At 45.0% G+C, this 17,968-nt stretch overlaps 1 protein-coding gene across 3 annotated transcripts; it reads right to left on the bottom strand.

The window, feature by feature from the left end:
* Positions 1–154: 154 nt before the first annotated feature.
* LOC139821449 (uncharacterized) lies at positions 155–17,279 on the bottom strand. Of its 3 annotated transcripts, none has more exons than XM_071792474.1 (11): positions 17,261–17,279; positions 4,539–4,770; positions 4,122–4,450; positions 3,710–3,952; positions 3,001–3,307; positions 2,173–2,674; positions 1,910–2,068; positions 1,590–1,765; positions 1,300–1,506; positions 1,194–1,217; positions 155–908 (listed from the first exon to the last, which is right to left on the bottom strand). In XM_071792474.1, exons 2-11 carry the CDS (start codon positions 4,651–4,653, stop codon positions 829–831), a joined length of 2,142 nt encoding a protein of 713 aa, XP_071648575.1. In that variant the 5' UTR covers positions 4,654–4,770; positions 17,261–17,279; the 3' UTR covers positions 155–828. The 3 variants fall into 3 exon arrangements, with proteins under 3 accessions (XP_071648575.1, XP_071648565.1, XP_071648584.1); XM_071792464.1 differs by lacking the exon at positions 17,261–17,279 and adding an exon at positions 16,721–17,062; XM_071792483.1 differs by lacking the exons at positions 1,194–1,217; positions 17,261–17,279 and adding an exon at positions 16,721–17,061.
* Positions 17,280–17,968: the final 689 nt, after the last annotated feature.

The following is a 17,968-nucleotide window of genomic DNA, read 5'->3' as shown; positions in this document are numbered from 1 at the left end:
CTCGCGATTTAGGCCATTGTACATATTTTCTTTCAGCGGCTATAAATATTTCACTTTCGTTGAAATTCTGCTTAGCACTGCCTAAATAAACTTAATATAAACAGTCAATAGTCATGTGTAATTGTTTTCTGTAAAATAATAATTATAACGATCGTTTCTCTCCAACGTATTTTTATTTCATTTTTCTTGTATACATATATATATCAACTCACAGAAACGTAACATTTGTCCAGTCAAATAGACATATTATTTTTGTTGATACTTATTCATTTTATATTACATGTGAAGACGCATGTAAGTCTCGCTATAATAATTTCACTAAATAAAATTGTCCATCTTTTAATTGTGTATACCTCAAGAGTTTTACGAACATAGCGATTATATAAAGAAACTGAATTTGATAGAAAATTAAAGAAGTATTAGATACTTATAGCTTTTCATGGACGTTTTGTACATAAAAAAAGGTTTTCCTATCTCTCTTTTTATTACTGCCATACACGAAGGATTCGCATTATGTTGCTGTCGTTGGTACTTACACTTTTATGTTACAAATATAGAAACTGATGATATAGCTCGTAGAACGTACTTGAGCAAGTAGTCTTTGTGATAATGATTCGTTTAAATAATAATGTTAAGAAACAAAAACGATAATGTCGAGTCGGTTTAAATTAACAAATTAACGATAAATGCGATGCAACGCAAAATACACGAGAGCACACATCGTCGGCACTTCGTCGCTGATGACACATATACGTTGCATTGTGGAATCATTGTTGCAGTGTTGTTCCTAGAACTCTTCATTCGTTCGTAGAATGAACAGATAACTTCTCAGTATCGAAATTGACCCTTTTTGCCCATTCCATTATGGTACACTCTCAGCGGCGTGTAATTTCCATTTCCGTTCATCGCTACATTTGCAAAAAAAATTATGAAAACGAATAAAAATTATAAACATAGCGCGCGTTCGGGGAACAACACAGTTCTCCATGATGCATGCAGAAAAGGGAGGAATCTCTCGAGGAAATGCGCAGAACTGATCTTTTCAGATCTTGATCGATTTCAGTTTATCGTAAAAACCAGAAAAGCCAGTTCTGAAGATTTCCGCGTATATAAGACATTATTAGATAACACGTAAATTACATATGCTTCGAAGAACCTGAAATAGAAAATCTCGAACGTGTTCGATCACTTACTCAGTTCATAATCTCTTATGGCAGCTTGCAAAATCAAAGTCGACGTTAGAGGTAGTGCGAGAACTTGATATGCGCGTATTATGCGCGTGTTAAAAGTACCGCTTACCTTGCACGATTGTGGGGGGTTGACGGGGACCCTGGATGGTGTGTGCATGACATCTCGGCTTCAGTAGACCATGATACAATACGAAATACAGGCCGGCAACGATGGCCGCCGCTACCGCCATACAACGATAGACAAACCTCAGCGACTGTACGAGATCCTCGTCGCCGAAATTGATGTAAGCACCGATGACGGCTCCGAGACACCGGCCTGCGTGCGTCAGATAGAGAAATCAATAATTCAGTCCCACCTATTCAGTTCAATTATAACGTTCAGTTAACTTGGGAACGTACCGACGCAAAAGTGAGCTATCACAGGCAGCGCTTGGGCAGTCACAGTTAAATGACGCGGTACCAAGTGTCTCAGGTAGAGAATGGCAGTAACCCACATTATTCCTAAGGTGAATACTTCTAAAGCTCCCGAGATTAGAGACCACCAAGGGTCAGATACGAGACTCAGTCCGGTGAACCTGGTCAAATATATCAATCTCGCATCAATTTTTGATATTTCTTTAAAACGAACGAAAATGGCTAACGAAAACATAGCGATAAGATCTTCTTTCAGTTAGACCGACAGCTATCACGCGATTATCAAATTAGAAAAACTTACCTACCTGATTATGTACACCGTGAAGGCAGTGATGAGAAGATTACTGTGTCCACAGTAATCTACAAGATGCTCGGACTTCCAGAGGAACAGGGACGCAGCTACCGCTTTGATCGTCATAGCGATACCGATGGAAAGTTCATCACCCCCTAGTTTTTGCAGATGCCTATGTAAAAAAAAAAAGAATATAAGAATTCCTAAACGAATGCGTTATCGCGATTAAATTATTTCTATAATAACCCGAGACAGACTATTTTAATTAACTCTTACAAAGGTAGGTAGCTGTCTATCACACTCCAAAAGGTTCCCATGACTAGCAGGACGAAGACCAGAGCGGCGGTCTCGCTGCCGTACCTCTTGACAGCGCTCATCGGCAGCGCTAGCATGCCGCTTCTCGTGTGCCACCACCATTCTGGTGGACTGAGCGGCATGCCGTTCGCCGACAGAGCAACGACAGCCGCGAGGATCATCAATGCGGCATGTAGGACGAGCGGCAGCCAATAAGCCGGTCCGATGTCGCACGTCAGGGTGCTCAGATAGCCGGACAGTGGTCCTAGCAGGGCGAAACCAAGGGAGCCGAAAGCCAATTGGCGTCCTACGTCGCCGCGCCCGCACGACGTCTCCCTGGTCGCGATCACCACCGCCGCGTCGATCAGGGCAACGGCGGTCGTCGGGAAAATATCCGCGACCGAGCGCACGAACAGATACATCCAGAACGCCGCTTCCGTCCAATCTCCGGTACGTTGGCATTGGCTTTTCACCAGTACGTTGCCTGAAACGCCGGCATTATCATCATATTATCGTATACCGGCATAAAGGAAGATGTTTCTCCTCTATCAGCGTGTGGATAAAATCGAATGGAGCGAATAAAGGCGATATATGGCGTTTAAAGTTTTCCAAGTTTTTATCTCAACAGCTATTGCAGCAAAAGCTGCCTATCGCAGTCATGTAAAAGTTTTAGAACGTGATTATCACAGAGGAATCGATTTTGAGAATATTTTTAAATACGTATACTACGTTTTTTTAATCACTCAATTCTTAATTTTAATTTGGAGATTTCACATGAAATTTGATATTTAATTCTATATAGGTCGTTACCCGGGAGAGTATATGGATCGACCAGGTCGCATTCTATGGAGCAACTCTGATTGAACTCAGCCATCTTAACTTCCAGATCGGGTGGTATGCGACAGGCGAAGTACTCGGCCACGGGATACGCGCACCATTCAGCCTCGTTTTCGGGATTCAATGCCTGTCCGAGGCTACCGTTCACTGGTAGCGTGCCGGAATACTCTGTGTAAACGTGACAGACGACATTGTCGCCCTCGTCCTTGTAGCACAGATGTGGCGGTTCATTCTCGATCATGACGTAACGACGAGCTTTTTTCGTCTCGTCACGATTTTCCTACAGAGATAATAACTTGTGTCATTACATACGTACTTAACAAACTAACAATCTATCGCTGACATATTAAACTTCTAGTTATTACAAAAATATTTGTTTGAAATTACTAAACAAAATAAAATTATAATTAAGACGTGCTAGCCTGATTTATTACTTTAATATTAATCAGCTCAAGATAATAACGTTACAAATTAATAGCGAGAATGCTTAATTGATCGTTCGCTTTACCTTGGTTTACTGTAAGTTTCCCGATCTTTGTATCTTTATATAATATACATACACATACAATATTTGCAGTTAAATGTTACTTATGACTGGACTTTTATTAATTTATATGATAATATTAAATTCAGGATATAAATTAATTGTTAAATTATTATGTCTGCTATATCGCAATTTTACCTGCGCATAGAGCTCATTGACCAATGGTGCGACGGTGGTCTCTCCACTGCCGTCGAAGAGGTCGACTTCGACGTCGGCGTTACTTCGGAACGTCGTCGTGCGTGTTTGTTCTGAATGCCATCGTCGCCAGCCGGTCGGGTAGCAGGCGTAGTTGCAGTTTTCCAGCAGCATGGCACCCACACCGCTGTCATCATCGGCCCAGCGATGACAACCAAAACGATCCTCGCATCTCTCTTGTCGCACCTGATACAAGTTGATTTAGTTAGAAAAGAGTAGTATTTTAATAGAATTTAAATATGCTATTGATTCTATATCTAATATTATCAAAATTAAATCGCACAATTAAAATATTCTTCAGATATTTTTTTTTGTTTATATCTCTCAATCTTTCTTTTCTTAACAGTAAACGCACTACAGCTCCGCGCCGATCGCAGTTGAATTTGAGGCCTGGACCCTTCCCGGCCGGTAACGCGCAGTCCACCGTGGGCACCAGCATCAGCAGCGAGTAGAAGAGTGCCGAGAAGATGCAGGCGACGGCGATCATCACGCGAAGGTAACGACCGGTCGACGATTTATCATTGTTGCTCTGGCGGCCGGCGAGCTTGTCGGCGATCGGTCCCGCTATTAGCGGCCCCAGTATCGCTATCGCCGGCGAAACCATCGACACGAACCTCACGTTCTCGATGCTCAGTCCCACTTTCGTCATGTGCAGCGGAAGAAACGGGAAGAGACAGCCGATACCTGAAGAGAGACAATCATATGTAGATCGTGAATCATTAGAGATCGCTCGAACTGAAGCGACTGTCCAGGCATACCGATCGACGCTTACCTCCGAAAAAGATGAACAGAAGAAACTTGAGCGATATCAGATTCGTGTTGATGCACTTCTTCTTCGGCAAGTCCTTGTCCAGGTCCATCTTCTCCGTTGACGCCGTCGTGGCCATCGCGGACGAGCAGCCGGTTTTCTCTTACTTGGAGATGAACGTGCTCGGTCGATCGGGACGACCTGGAGTCGTCTACTACGCTGACTGGTCACCTATCTCCATCGCGGTGCGTCCATCCTGCGGATGCGCTTAAGATTACGTCAAAGGAACAATTACGGATAATAGAGCTATTTATAAAATGTTTATGAACAAACACGATGGGGTGAAGAGCGAGCTACTCGTGCCAGCTTAACAAAAAGCGGCATTTCGACAATTAATTATATTAAAACAGAGATCCAGTTTCTACACAGAGAAAATTTTCTCTTAGAATTTATCCTAAAAGTCATGGTAGTTGTGAGATAACATGTATTACGAAGAATTTTATGTGAGCTGTTCTGATAATTAATACCTACCATAATAAAAAAATATTAATATCTATTACAATAAAATATAATTTTTCAAAAATTACCAATCTGCTTGGTAATTTTTATTATATTATTTGTAAAATGTCTTTTATATATGTATTTCACAAATTCCTTGGTTACCAAGTTGTCCCAAGTTTGTAGCGAACGGTAAGATATAAAAATTCTTGCCGTGTATACATACAAACGCTATAAATTAGAAACAAAAGAATTTAGACGCAAAGCAGTTAAATATAAAATCGAATTTATCCCATTGCTATATGATTGAGACTTAATTGCTCATCCGACACGTTGGCATTTCGGTGACGATCGAGAGGGAGGTCGTCATGCGAATCGGCCCCGTGTAATCGGACAGAAAGACCGTCGCACCTGCACGCGCGTGCGGGACATCAAAGGCAATTCGCGGATGTGATGTATCGACGCCACGTGGTGATCGTAGCGCGACGACAATGGAATCGCTGTATACCATATTTGCACCTCGTTGGTGCCGCGGTGAACGTGCTTCAGAGGCGAAATGTTCAGTCTAATGCCGAATCGATCCCCCGGTGCGAGGATGCAAGCTTGTAAAAAAAAAAACCTTTCTCCTGCCTTCTTTATTTTGCGATATGCACATAAAAATCCTAATAAATATTTTCCGAAATGTACAAATAAAAAAACTTGTTAAAAATGAACATCCAGATAAGACGAAAATGCGATTAGATACGAAAATAGTAAAATTGATGAAATGTCCGTTGAAACGCATTCCGATTCGTCCTTCGACGAGAACTCGCGCTTATTATTAGATATCATATTGGAAAAATCCTTCCTTTTAATTAATGAAGGTGGTAATTCAGTCGACGACGAGAAAGATAGTAGGTCGGCAATTAATATTCCACACACGCGATGTTTTCTCTCCTCGCAAAGTTCGCGATGAAATCGTTTAAAATACACGCGATAACAAAATTCCGTAAGGGAAAGGGACATTCGGGACAGAGACATTCGTTCCTATCGTGAAGTTCCACGTATTGCGAACGTGATGTTTATCCATGAATGAACGCGTATAGGTATATATACCCTGCGCGTCGAGAATTCATGCCAAGGCAAACGGCGCGCTCGTACGATTACGTGGATGCGCCTCTTCTCAAGTATTGCCATATCAATCTTCCGATCCAGATGCAACGGATTCGGGGCATTCGACGCGCATATATGTAGCTCGTGTGTCTGCCTGTGAGCGTGCGTGCGTACCTGGCGTGACGATCGATTTTCACCGAGAGCTCTCTCGCGCGATATACTAATTATATTATAACTGCTCTGTTTTCCCGCGACCGTGTCACTTTCATTTGAGAGCCGACCTTTACAAAGGCGACGCTCCATTTTTGGAGTTTTCATATAATCAATAGAGTTCTGTCTCGTTCAGTGAATTGAGATAACCGTCGAAAAAGGTTGCGGCGATATTCGAGCTCTCCACTGTTTAAATTCGTATTGTAAATTTTTTTAAATTTGAATCGTTTTTAATCGTTTCTATAGGTCGCCACTACTCCTAATCAATATGTCATTAATTTAACTAAAACAATGTTAAGTTAACTAAACCAATGGAGTTAAAATAGTGAATTTTTTTATACACATGATAGTAAAAAATAACAAAATGTTATTTAACTCAAAGTATTTTGGTTTAAATTTCATATTTTGATATTTAATAGTGTCGGATTGGCCGTGAATTAAAAATTCTTTGTGGAAATCTAGCATTTTGTTGGGAGTTCTGATTAGCGCCGCAAAGTATTATGACTCGATTCGTTTCTCAGGTTTGTCACTCATTGAATTTCTCTTTCATATTCTCAAGCACTTTCTCCCCGAGATTCTCACATTATTTCTCATTCAATATTACTTCCATTCAACGATCGCGTTGCGCAGAAGCTGCGAAAAGAGGGGAGCGAGAGCAATCGAGCGGTCGCAATTTATCTTCGTGTACCCCCTTGTCTTTCCGGATTGATTACGTCGCCGTCGTAATTGTCGCCGTTGCGTGTGTACACGACAAAACTCGGTTACGTAGTTTAAGCTACGTAAGCTATCGCACCGTTCTTTCAGCACGCGCGTTTCTCCTCCTACGCCGATTCACAATTAAACGTCCGCCTCCTTCTTCATTCGGTCGATCGGCACCTTCCGCCCTGCAAAATTCCGCGCGGTCAGCAGCCGCGGAAGCGAAGTAAGTAACACACGGACGAATTTTCAGAGGAACGACCTTCTCGGACTCGTCGTCGGGGGAAATCTCATCGAATTAGCCGGAGATTCAATCTCGGAATCGCTATCTTTTGATTTTTCTGATTAACGAACGTTGCTTAAAAAACTGGATCTTTACTTGCTTAATTAATTTTCTACTCGTGACATATTTCACGTTCCGTATGGAAGAGGCGATTCGTTAACACTCGTATGCGTATGAACGTGTGTCTCGACGCGCAAACGGCAGCATTTTTCCCCGCTCAATCCTGCGAGTTATGCGGACAATTGATTGCAATTGCGACGACATTAATTGTTGCGCTCTTATCTAAGGGAATCAGTTCGTCGGTCTTGGAACGATTGCGAAACGGGCTAAAAGCGGGCGAGTGCGTGCGTGCGTGTTGCTGGAACGGCGACGTTCCTAACTGGGTTAACGACAGGTTACGGAAGCCTCGGATGGTTTTTGCCGGGTTTTAAAAAGGCAACTCCGTCGTGCGCTCGCCCATCGTAAACGTGATTCCGACGACACGAAAATCCACGCGCTCCGTTTCTGCAAACATAGCGGCGCGTTATAAATCGGAAACCTGAATTCTAATGTCATGTGCGTGACACGCATTAAGCTCCCTTCCGAGAAGTCCACCAGAGGCATATGTTTATCAACATATGTATACCCGTATATCGATTACTTGATCTAATCTCATCAACTGGTAGCAGAAACTCCGTCCGTTTCGCTTCAACGCCGAGTGGTTTTGATCCTTGGCGCAATTTACGAAGCAATTTGCCGCTAAGAAAAGCTATGCATAAAGATTTCCACGCGTTTTCCATACGCGTGATGACTGCCCGGCTATAAATAACTGACTATATTATAAATGACTAGGCGAGATTCATCTGATCTAACTTTGCACTCAATCCCGCGCTGTAATAAACGGAAGTTATCAAGTACGCATCAAAGCGCAATAATAAAATACGTTCGTTATACGTACTTTTCCCAGCACTTAATCCAATAGATAATTTTTTAAGCGTTCTAGTATTACGTTATTATGAGAAATAAACCTTGGATGTGTTTGTTTGATTAATTTTTATTAATCTCTTCTAATATGTAAACAATTTAATTAACGTTTCAATTTTACAAATCGAGACAATCGCTTATCGTTGGAGAAACAGATCTGTTTGGAATTGATGTTCATCGAACAGGACACGTTTGGTGCGATCGCGATATATCCTGCGCGAACGTAACACGTCGATTTCGGACATGAGTAAGGTGTTCTTCTTTTTTTTTACGGCATCTAGGTGTCCTCCGCAAGACTGACACGTTACGTCACCGAGAACAGGTCTCCGGTTACGTCAATATTCAGCCTCCGTAACGTCGCGAGCCATCGAATATCCCCTTTGGACATATCTATACGGACGATCTACGGTGCACACGATTTTGAAGGCGCTCCTTCTAAATATAGTTCTTACGCGTCTGAAAAAGCCAACGGTGTACCTCGTCAATCAAATTAAATCTGATTGTTTCCTGGAAATGCGAACGCGATGCATGGGCGATCGTGAAAATTGCCGTTCTAAAAAACCGCGCGTATATACCCGCGGAGAATTTTCCTCGATTCTTCCTTCGTTGAACACAAAGGATATTTAGCGTCTGTAACAGTACCGTAAGTTTTATATTTATTAAAGTGCACTTATATCGAAAGGACGTCGATAACGAGAGCCGACAATTGCGCATTTTGCTTCACGGATTGGACGTGGACGGATGTAATTTGGACGAACGGCTTCTCGCGGCTGCATCGACTGTCCAAAATCGAGAAGTATTTTCTCCGATGGGAAGTGAAAGATTCCCTCTTCCCTTTCGAGCGAGAAAGAGCAGTCGTCTGCTTCTCAGCGGGCTATTATCCAGTCTCCAGTCTCACGCGAGAGTCTGGACAATAGATATTCGCGCGATCGTTCCTTCCTCATTTTCTTGATTTCGATAATGGAACGGTCTTGCTCGACGTATAGAAAAAAAAGGAGAAAAAAAAATCGTAATTCGCTCTTCTTGTAGGCGGGAACGAGAGTTTCCTCTTCAACGGCCCGAGCGGCGATTAAACCTTTCCAAAAGCATGCAGTTCGCGTGTGCATACGAGATCGGGCATGCTTCGATTCTCTAAATATAGCCTGTTTTATTACGGCCCACGGTTCAATTATGCGCACGTGCTGCGCGACTAAATGAGGCGTGAGAAATTGACGCGTAACACCGTTGTTCGGTAACGTATCAAAAAAATACAGCGAGTATTTTGTAGATATAACAAGTATTACAAGCGTTAATATTCTGTTTGGGTTTTTGGTAGATAAAACGTATTGAAAATCTATAAGATAAATTTGAATTTCTTTTATGTCTATTTCTACCAACGTAGATTAACCTTAGTCTCGATTTAACTTATTTCTCATCTTTTTCCTACGGTTCTAGATTGGAGAAGGATTGGAAAAAGATAAAAAGTAAGTTATATACGTGGATAAATCGAGATTAAAATTAATCTGCATTGATGGAAATGAACATTAAAGTTACAAAGACAAAGCGGAGTGACTAGTTCGCCAAATTCGGGTATCTCGAGGTACCAGCGACGCCCGCATGAGAAATCGATCGGCCCTCGTCACGAGATAAGGCATACGAGCGGGTGTTCTCTGAAGGCGATCTTATAAACAACAATATTATTTCCTGTCGTGGCTATCGTCGTTTACCGTGCATCGCATTACAAAACAATTCGCCGCCGTCTTGCGCGCGTTCTCGGGTCGCCGCGCGGCACGCAACCGCGTCCGCACGGCTATTATCCTTTATTATTACGGCGGGAACGCGCCGTGTCATCGTGCGCGTGCAGTGTATGGCCTCTCACCATTCTCGCGGATTAATCTAACGTGCGACTCGCGAAATTGGGTTAATGAAATCGTAGAAGGAGGAAGGGAACTACCGGCGTGAGCTCACCCGACGACGACCGCCCTTTCCGCGAACGTTTCGCGAAATCGCCCGCGTAGTCGGCGAATCGATCTCGCGCGGCAATCACTACGGGTAATTTACGTCGACACCGCGATTTTTCTCTTTTCTTTTGTATTTCTTTGATAACTTTATGAGCCTGCTCCGCGCCTCGGCGTTCCATATGACGGACGTGACACTTTTCGGGAAGGGCGCGGAAGAGAAGACGGATCACGGAAGACCGTTTGTTTTTTTTTCCTTTCTTCACGAGTCGATAATGGAAAACTCACATTAGCGACCGGAATGAGGCGCGTATATTTGCGACGCGTGCGCGCGTATGTGTGTGTGTGTACATGCGTGTGTTTGCGTTGGGACGTACGCAGGAAACGCGTCAGTGTAACGGAAACCTCTACGGAAAAACGGAGGTGGATCTCTTTCGCTCGTCTGGAAAGAGATGAAAGGCCAGCAGTCGACCTGGAGGATTTTAATATCTGTTATTGATATAGACGGGATTAATAACTTTGCGATTGATGCGGAATAGACTTTATATAGGATGAGGATACTTCATAGGAAAATGAACAATGAATCGGAAAGATGAATCGGGAAGCTGGCGTTAGCGCGAATAAAAGGAGTTTCTTTTATATCATTTATTTATATATATAGATGTCACCCGCACGTTCTTGGAAAAAAACCATCTTTGCGTTGCATCTTTATCTTACAAATCTTTAGGTCCGCCGTGACGTAACGTTGACAACCAGAGTACAGATCGATCTGTCGTATTCAAGGTTGCATCTATACCAGACGATGACGTTAGGTCGCCCCGAGACCTTTTTTTCTGATTGAATTGCTGATTTCAAGAAAGCAAGCTCGCCTTTAGCTCACGTGAGAGAAACGCAAAAAAAAGCGTAAATTACATTCAGATCTCTTCAACAAATTCTGCAATTTTTACACGTACAAATTACTTTTAACCGCCATACGAAAACATCGAAAGAGGACGAATAATTATATAAATCGTAATCGATATTATTAAAAAAAAATGCATTTTTTAATCTCATCAGGGAAATAAAAGGAAGCGGAAAAGAGAAGGAATTTAACAAGCTGCACACTGTTAAATTCGTAGTGTCAAATTATGGTCTATTTGAGTCATTTTTAATCATTCCTATAGCCACTGCTCCTATTCAATGTGTCGTAATTTAACTAAATCAACGAAGTTAAAATAATACTTTTTTGTTAAAATAATAAATTTCGACACGCATGGTCATCAAAAACAACAAAACGTTATTTGATCCGAGGTATCGGTTTAAATTTCATCCTTTAACATTTAACAGGAGAGTATACACCGGGATTACGTTTTACAGATCTCTCGCACGCGTAAATAGATGGTTTACACAGTCCATAGATACACGGAGACTATTTTTATCCGAACGTGTACATCATTCGCTGATTTATAGTATTTACACAGTTGCCGCATAGACGTAGGAGCATTGTTCCCGGCGCGTACCCGCCAAACGCCCGGCTCCAACTCCAAAAGTGGGGACCTGCACCCCTGCCACCACTACGAGTCAGTGTGATTCATTCAATTGAGAAGCAGCCGTGTGAGACGCGGGGACATGCCGGGACAGATTTCGCGATCGATGAGAATTACTCGTTCGGGCCGTTGCACGAGCGAGCAACTAATTCCGCCCTATCGACCCCCCCTCCTCTTATTCCCAATATGCCTTTAGGCTGCGGTGGCTGCACCCCTCGGATGACGGTGCCTCGGATAGGATCAGGCGACAGGGGGAACTTGCTTTCCCCTCAGCGCACACCTCTATAGAAATGGTAAATACGATGCGCCGAATAATCGTCCGATTCTGTGGCGCAATTCCGCTCGCGCGATTTCGACGACGCGCGTTTCGACCTGTTGTCGTCTTTGAAGCGCTCGTGATCACGTTAAATTAAACCACGAAGCGCGAGAATGGCCCTAATCAGTTTCATTAATTTTAACAATGTTAAAATCTTAACAATATTAAAGTTAACGAGATTAATTTTAATGACGTTAAAATAATTAAACGCGGAAGAACGCGATGCTGTATTAGTAAAGTCGCGATAGAACGCGGCTAGGAAAGTTGGACGCAAGTGCAAGCATCGCCTTTGATCGACCGCGGAGAAGAAGTTTTCAGCATACGAAGAGGAAATTATCTTACAGTCGGAACTTTTGCGAACGTTGTGTATAGTTGTTTCTCGCGATTATTCGCGGTAAATGCGAAACACCAACGCGTCCAGCCTATTCGGAACGCTTCATCGCGGTCGACGCTCACGTTCCTCCATAAATCCGCACGCGATGCGAGAAATTGCCATCGCGTTGACACGATCGAAGTTTCGATTTGCGAAATAAATGAGGCACTCTCGCAGAATCGTAGTAAGACGGCTATATAGACGGCAGTACTTTTCCAATAACTGATTTCACGTTCGTTCCAAAGTTCTAATGGCGTAATATGGCAGTGCCATCGTGGAACGAGACCGCAGTCGCCGACGATATTGTGATCCTTCAGTATCACAAAGACGTCCTCCGAAAACTTGTGTGGAAGCGATCGATCCAGTTAGCAATTCAAACATATTTGGTATGCATCAGAAGTTTCTGATCGCGGGCTTCGACGGAAAAATTACATCGCGCAGATGAAAGAGACACAAACACGACAGATAAAATAAGATATTAAAGAAAACAAGCGGACAGAAAAAATATCCTACTTGTAAAATCACTGATTTTCTCTCGGATTTTCTCTTCATTATTGATGGTTTAGAATTATAAAAATATATTGTTGAGAGGGAGAAAGAGTTAAATTCCAATAACAGCTCAACCTCAATTATACATTTCGCGATATTTTGTATTGTGGTAAAAAATTGCTGCTGGTTTAAATGCAAAACACACAAATTCTCGATTTCGCTCGTCACTCTGTTTTTCAGCGCTCGATCGCATACACGGTGTCAATAACGCACGGTCGATGCCGCGCGCTGTTTATTTTCTCCAGAGGTAAAGCGTACAGGATGCCCGGCGTGTATTTGCCGCGGATAACGGAACCGCGGCGATGTCGGAGTACGGGCAAAAGAGGAAGAGCGAAAAGAGAAACCGAAGGAAGGAGAGAGAGAGAGAGAAAGAGAGAAAGAGGAGGTACGAGCGACGCAAAGAGCCACCGATAGAAAGAAGGTACGTGGAAACCTGAAGGAAACGAAGAACTTGTATAGCAAGACTCCGCAATGTCCGATTTTACCGTCGATAAGGGAAATGTGACTTCAATGCTCGCTCTAAATATTGATAAAGATAACAACGAAGAGTAAATTTGAACGATTCGGTCGAGGATTCGGTACACAGGAACGGAGCCTGCTATTGGTAAAATCCATTTCAGACACGGTTTCACACTTAAAATAGATTTCACAAGCTGCAGACGTAATTTATTTTTTAAAATAACAATTATTTTCTATATTGCCTTCCTTTTTGTTGATTTTTAATCACGCTTGAGCTTCTAATACTAATTATTATCATATTCTAACAATTTCTATAACAATTGTCATACTCTAACCAGATTCTTCGAACTCATCGAGAATTGTGGATATGTTGAGTGATTTTTCTTTTAGACGAGCAATTATTTGAGAACGTTCCGCGAGGGCTCTATCGCTCGCACGAGCAGATATCTACTTGTCGAAAAGTGGTCACTTTTAAGTCACGGTGAGTGCATTCACCGTGCAAACCGGCTACCTAGGCGAGCACTCGGAAGTCGCGAGGCGAACGCTCGCGTTACGCGCGGAGTGACACGAGCGTTACTCTTGCCCGCTGGCACAATGGCACGCCATGGGTGCGTATGTGTTAGACCGGGAAGATCTCGCGTGATAAGGAGAGGCGGCGCATAATAGAAGTCCTACGAGCCTGGAGCTCACAATAGAGTGTTCGCGTCGCCGGTCGCGACTCGATCGGCTCGATCGAGACTTCTGGAGGAGTGACACATGAATCGGCCGATTCGAGTGGCGAGGCCGACTCGTAATATAATCGACGTCACGCAATTCACGTGCGTTACGCTTCTCGTAAGAGTTACGCGAGTCTCCGATTTCAGGAGGAGAGTAAACAAGCGCGCGAACTTGGGGGAGTACCGTGGACGAAATCGATCGATCGTTTTAAAAGGAAAGGAAAAAAAGAGAGAGAATAATTTTCGATGGCAAGAGCGCGACGAGTTGTTCCCTCTGTCATCAAGGAAAATGTTAATGATCCTCCAAATGTCCCGCGGACCGCTTTCGTCGACGGGACCGGATGGTACCTGCTCGCCCGATCGATACAAACTCGTCATATCATATTCCTCCATAATCCACTCTCATATCGCGAAGGCTTATATCACGAGGATCTCCCCAGCGTCGAATGTATACGGTCGAGACAAATTGGATTCTAAAGTCATCGCTTCCACGCGAGCCATCAAGTTTCCGTATAGCGCTTTTATTTCAGCAACAATAATGCATCGTCGTCGTTATATGGAAGTGGATTCTTTTTTTTATATTTTACGATCGCGCGACGGTGATCTGCAATAAAGAATATTTTTATTACTCGCCGGGCACGAAACAATTTCGTTGGGAATCGTTTGGATAACAGAAATCCGCTCGCTGGACGCGGAAGTGATTAACGGCATTAACGCGCGTCTCACGTACGTGCAACGACGCATCCACGGGTCACGAATGACGTATGAACGACGAGAAGAGACCAGGAGGGGAGAAAAATCTGCCGGATAATTCTCTCGGGATCCACAGGGGTGTTCACCCTCCTGACGGGTCTTCGACGTTTATTCGCCAGTGGGCTCTCTCTCGCTCGAGTCAAACAAGGCCGCCTTCTGCAAACAGCGGAGACTGATAAACGAGATGCAAACGAGAGAAACATTACGCTGTCATCCGCGAGGTCCAGATTCAATGGAACGAGGCTTCACGAGGCTTCGATTAATATCCAAGGACTCGGTTCGCCGGAACGAGCTCTGACGCGACGTTAAAATTAAGCGCGTCGATATGTCCCTGGTGGGGGACCAAGAGCGATCGCATGCAGCTTTAATATCTTCGTTCTATGAGCGTTGATTAGGCCACGTCGTGTTATTCAGTCTTTCGACAACACGATCTCGGCGAGAAATCAATTGAGAGCAGGAGGAAAACGTCGCGTATACGTAACGATCTTGCCGATCGGGACGTAAATTTCCATTCAACGTTAATAGACCTTCGACGAAGGGAAGGCGAAGTGAATTCCCTCGCAATGCCCCGATCGAGAAGTTAATTAACACGGCAGTGATTCCGGAAACCACGGCCGGCCGGGCGAACGGACGGACGGGTCGAAACTGCCGCGGAGGATGCGGGTCCGGTCCGTTAAAAACAATTGGCTGGGACTCGAGTCGAAAAGCGGGTCATCCGCGAGCGGGATGAATGAACGAGGGAGAATGAACGAGAATGAATCGACTACGCTGGTCGATGAACGCTCGCTACCGGGGGTTTGCTTCGATCCGGGGGCTGCCCGATTCGAGAGCAGCCCGTCGTTGGTGGAAACTAAGTTGCGAAGGGATTTCATCAACGGGAACGTTGTGTGACCCTCCAAAATTCCAATTTTCCCACGGTGAATTGATTCTGTCGCCCCGACGGCACGAAGCTTCACGCGAACCGCTTCGCGCGAGTCCCTTTTAACGGGAGGTACGATTTAATTCCAGGCCGATTTTAATTTCACGAGGAACTACCGGCCGACGTTAATGATACCGTAAAAGCGGAACGGCGTAACGAATCTGGAAGCGTGTCGCAAATTGGAATTATGCCAAAGCTTCGCACGTGGTTGGGCAGGAACGCGTTACTCTCGATCCGTACAGCTTCGTCAATTAGGAATCGAGTCAATTAGCGCGGATCGCTCAGCGTCAATCATCACTCTATGTTTCATATCTGGATGAAAAAGCAGGAAGATCGATTAAACGGGATTTAGGCGCTAACTGTGGCATAAGTGCGACCGGCCCTTCGGATCGGTCACACACATAGTTATAACCAATTGGCGACTGGTGATATTGCTCTCATTCTCCATATCTCGGAGCCTGTACCCGTGCCGTAAATAGAGAAGAGAGTAGATTAGTTAATCGCGGGTGAGCGTTAACCCACATCTCGCGGGATGAGCCCTTTGAGGTCAGTTACACCGATCACCGCGCTCTCGACCACCTTGCCTCCTCTCTCTCATTAAACCCGCCTAGGTTCCCTCGTCCCTTTTCCTTCGGACGACGAGCTTCGAAGCTGGACTCTCCGCCGCTTGTCGTCTCACACACACACACACCGGACGGAAAACAGACGGGGTAACGAAGTCGGGTGTGTAACGGTAACCCACATCGCACAGTGCAACCAACCCTCAACCGGGTCAGAGGTGCAACCCGGGAGGTAGCCGCGCGCGCGATGCATCACATATCGCGCATCGCGTCGCATCCCTCGCGTCGAATCTCCGTCCCGGCAGCCGAGAAAGAGAGAGAGATGCGCGTTAATTAGATGATTTACGGTTACTTACGATCCGGAAGCGACGTCACGGGGTGTGCGTGAGCGCGTACGGGAAGTACCAAGGGTCCTGCCGACTCTCACACGACGAAGGGGGTAGGGGGAGGGCAAGGAAGCGAGGAGGCGGACGGGCGGACGTGAAAGGGAGGCGAAGAGCGACGACGATATGCACGGCGGGCGATCACGAGACCGTACCACTGGACGCGTACGCGTGCACCGCGGCGCGCATGCCGCGAACAACGTTTTACCAGCGCGAAGTCCGGCGAGCGACTGTTGCTCCGTGCTCGCCGCGTCCCGGCGACTCGCCGCTCGCCGCTTGCCGCCCCGCGCGGCGCGGCGCGACGCCGACGCGCACGCCGCGCCGTCGGCTCTCTCGCTCGTCAATGCGAAATCGCGAGGCGGCTCGTGGCTCCGCGCGTACGTACGTACGTACGTACACGTAGGTACGTGTGCACGCCGCCTCCGCCGTCTTCTTCGCGCGCACCTTCCCCGCTACGATTCTGGATTCTGGATTTCGGGCTCGAGCGCGCTCCGAGGCGCCGCTATTGCATACCTCCGTGTATCAACCCCTGTCCTCCACCTTCTCTTCCTCCTCTTCTTCTTCTTCTTCCTCCCACGGCGTCCTCAATTATGCGCATCTTTCTTGATTTACGATGTACGACTGGGCGTCTTGGAGTGCTCGGTCTGGATGCTGACGTGATTTACGGAGATGTTCCAAGACTCGGGCACTTGGAACCAATTTCGCAAACGTCGATTATTCAGTTCGTTTAATTGGCCACCGTTTATCCTCCAGAGATTGTTGACTTTCATCTATTAACAATTTCATTAATTAGAATCAGCGTCAATCAGCGTCGATTTCTCGAGAATCGAGTTACGATAAATACGCATAAAAAAATGAATCGCGACACAGTGGAAGAGGTATTTGCTGACAAAAAAAACAGGAAGGTAAAAATAGAAATTGGCAAATGCGAAAAGTTGCAATTTATACTCCGCCTGTTTGTGCCTCGCGAGCGGAAGTGAGAGTGAGAAGTAACGCGCGTGTGTTTACACTTCAAGCCGTCGATTAATCTTCCGCCGCGCCGTCTCGGGTATTAATCAGCGTGTGTATCTATTAAGCTGTTCCTTAATCTCTCCCCTCTTCCCCGCCCGCGTCCTCTACGTCCTAGCGATCGATATAAATTACAATTACGGCGTAAACGACCGAGATTGTGCGAGAGGTGAGAAAGCGCGACGCGGACGCGCGCGTGCAATGTGCATCTCG

Source organism: Temnothorax longispinosus, chromosome 1 (genome assembly GCF_030848805.1).
Source record: "Temnothorax longispinosus isolate EJ_2023e chromosome 1, Tlon_JGU_v1, whole genome shotgun sequence".
NCBI classification, from domain to species: Eukaryota; Metazoa; Arthropoda; class Insecta; order Hymenoptera; family Formicidae; genus Temnothorax; species Temnothorax longispinosus.
This window is presented reverse-complemented; position numbering and strand designations above follow the sequence as displayed.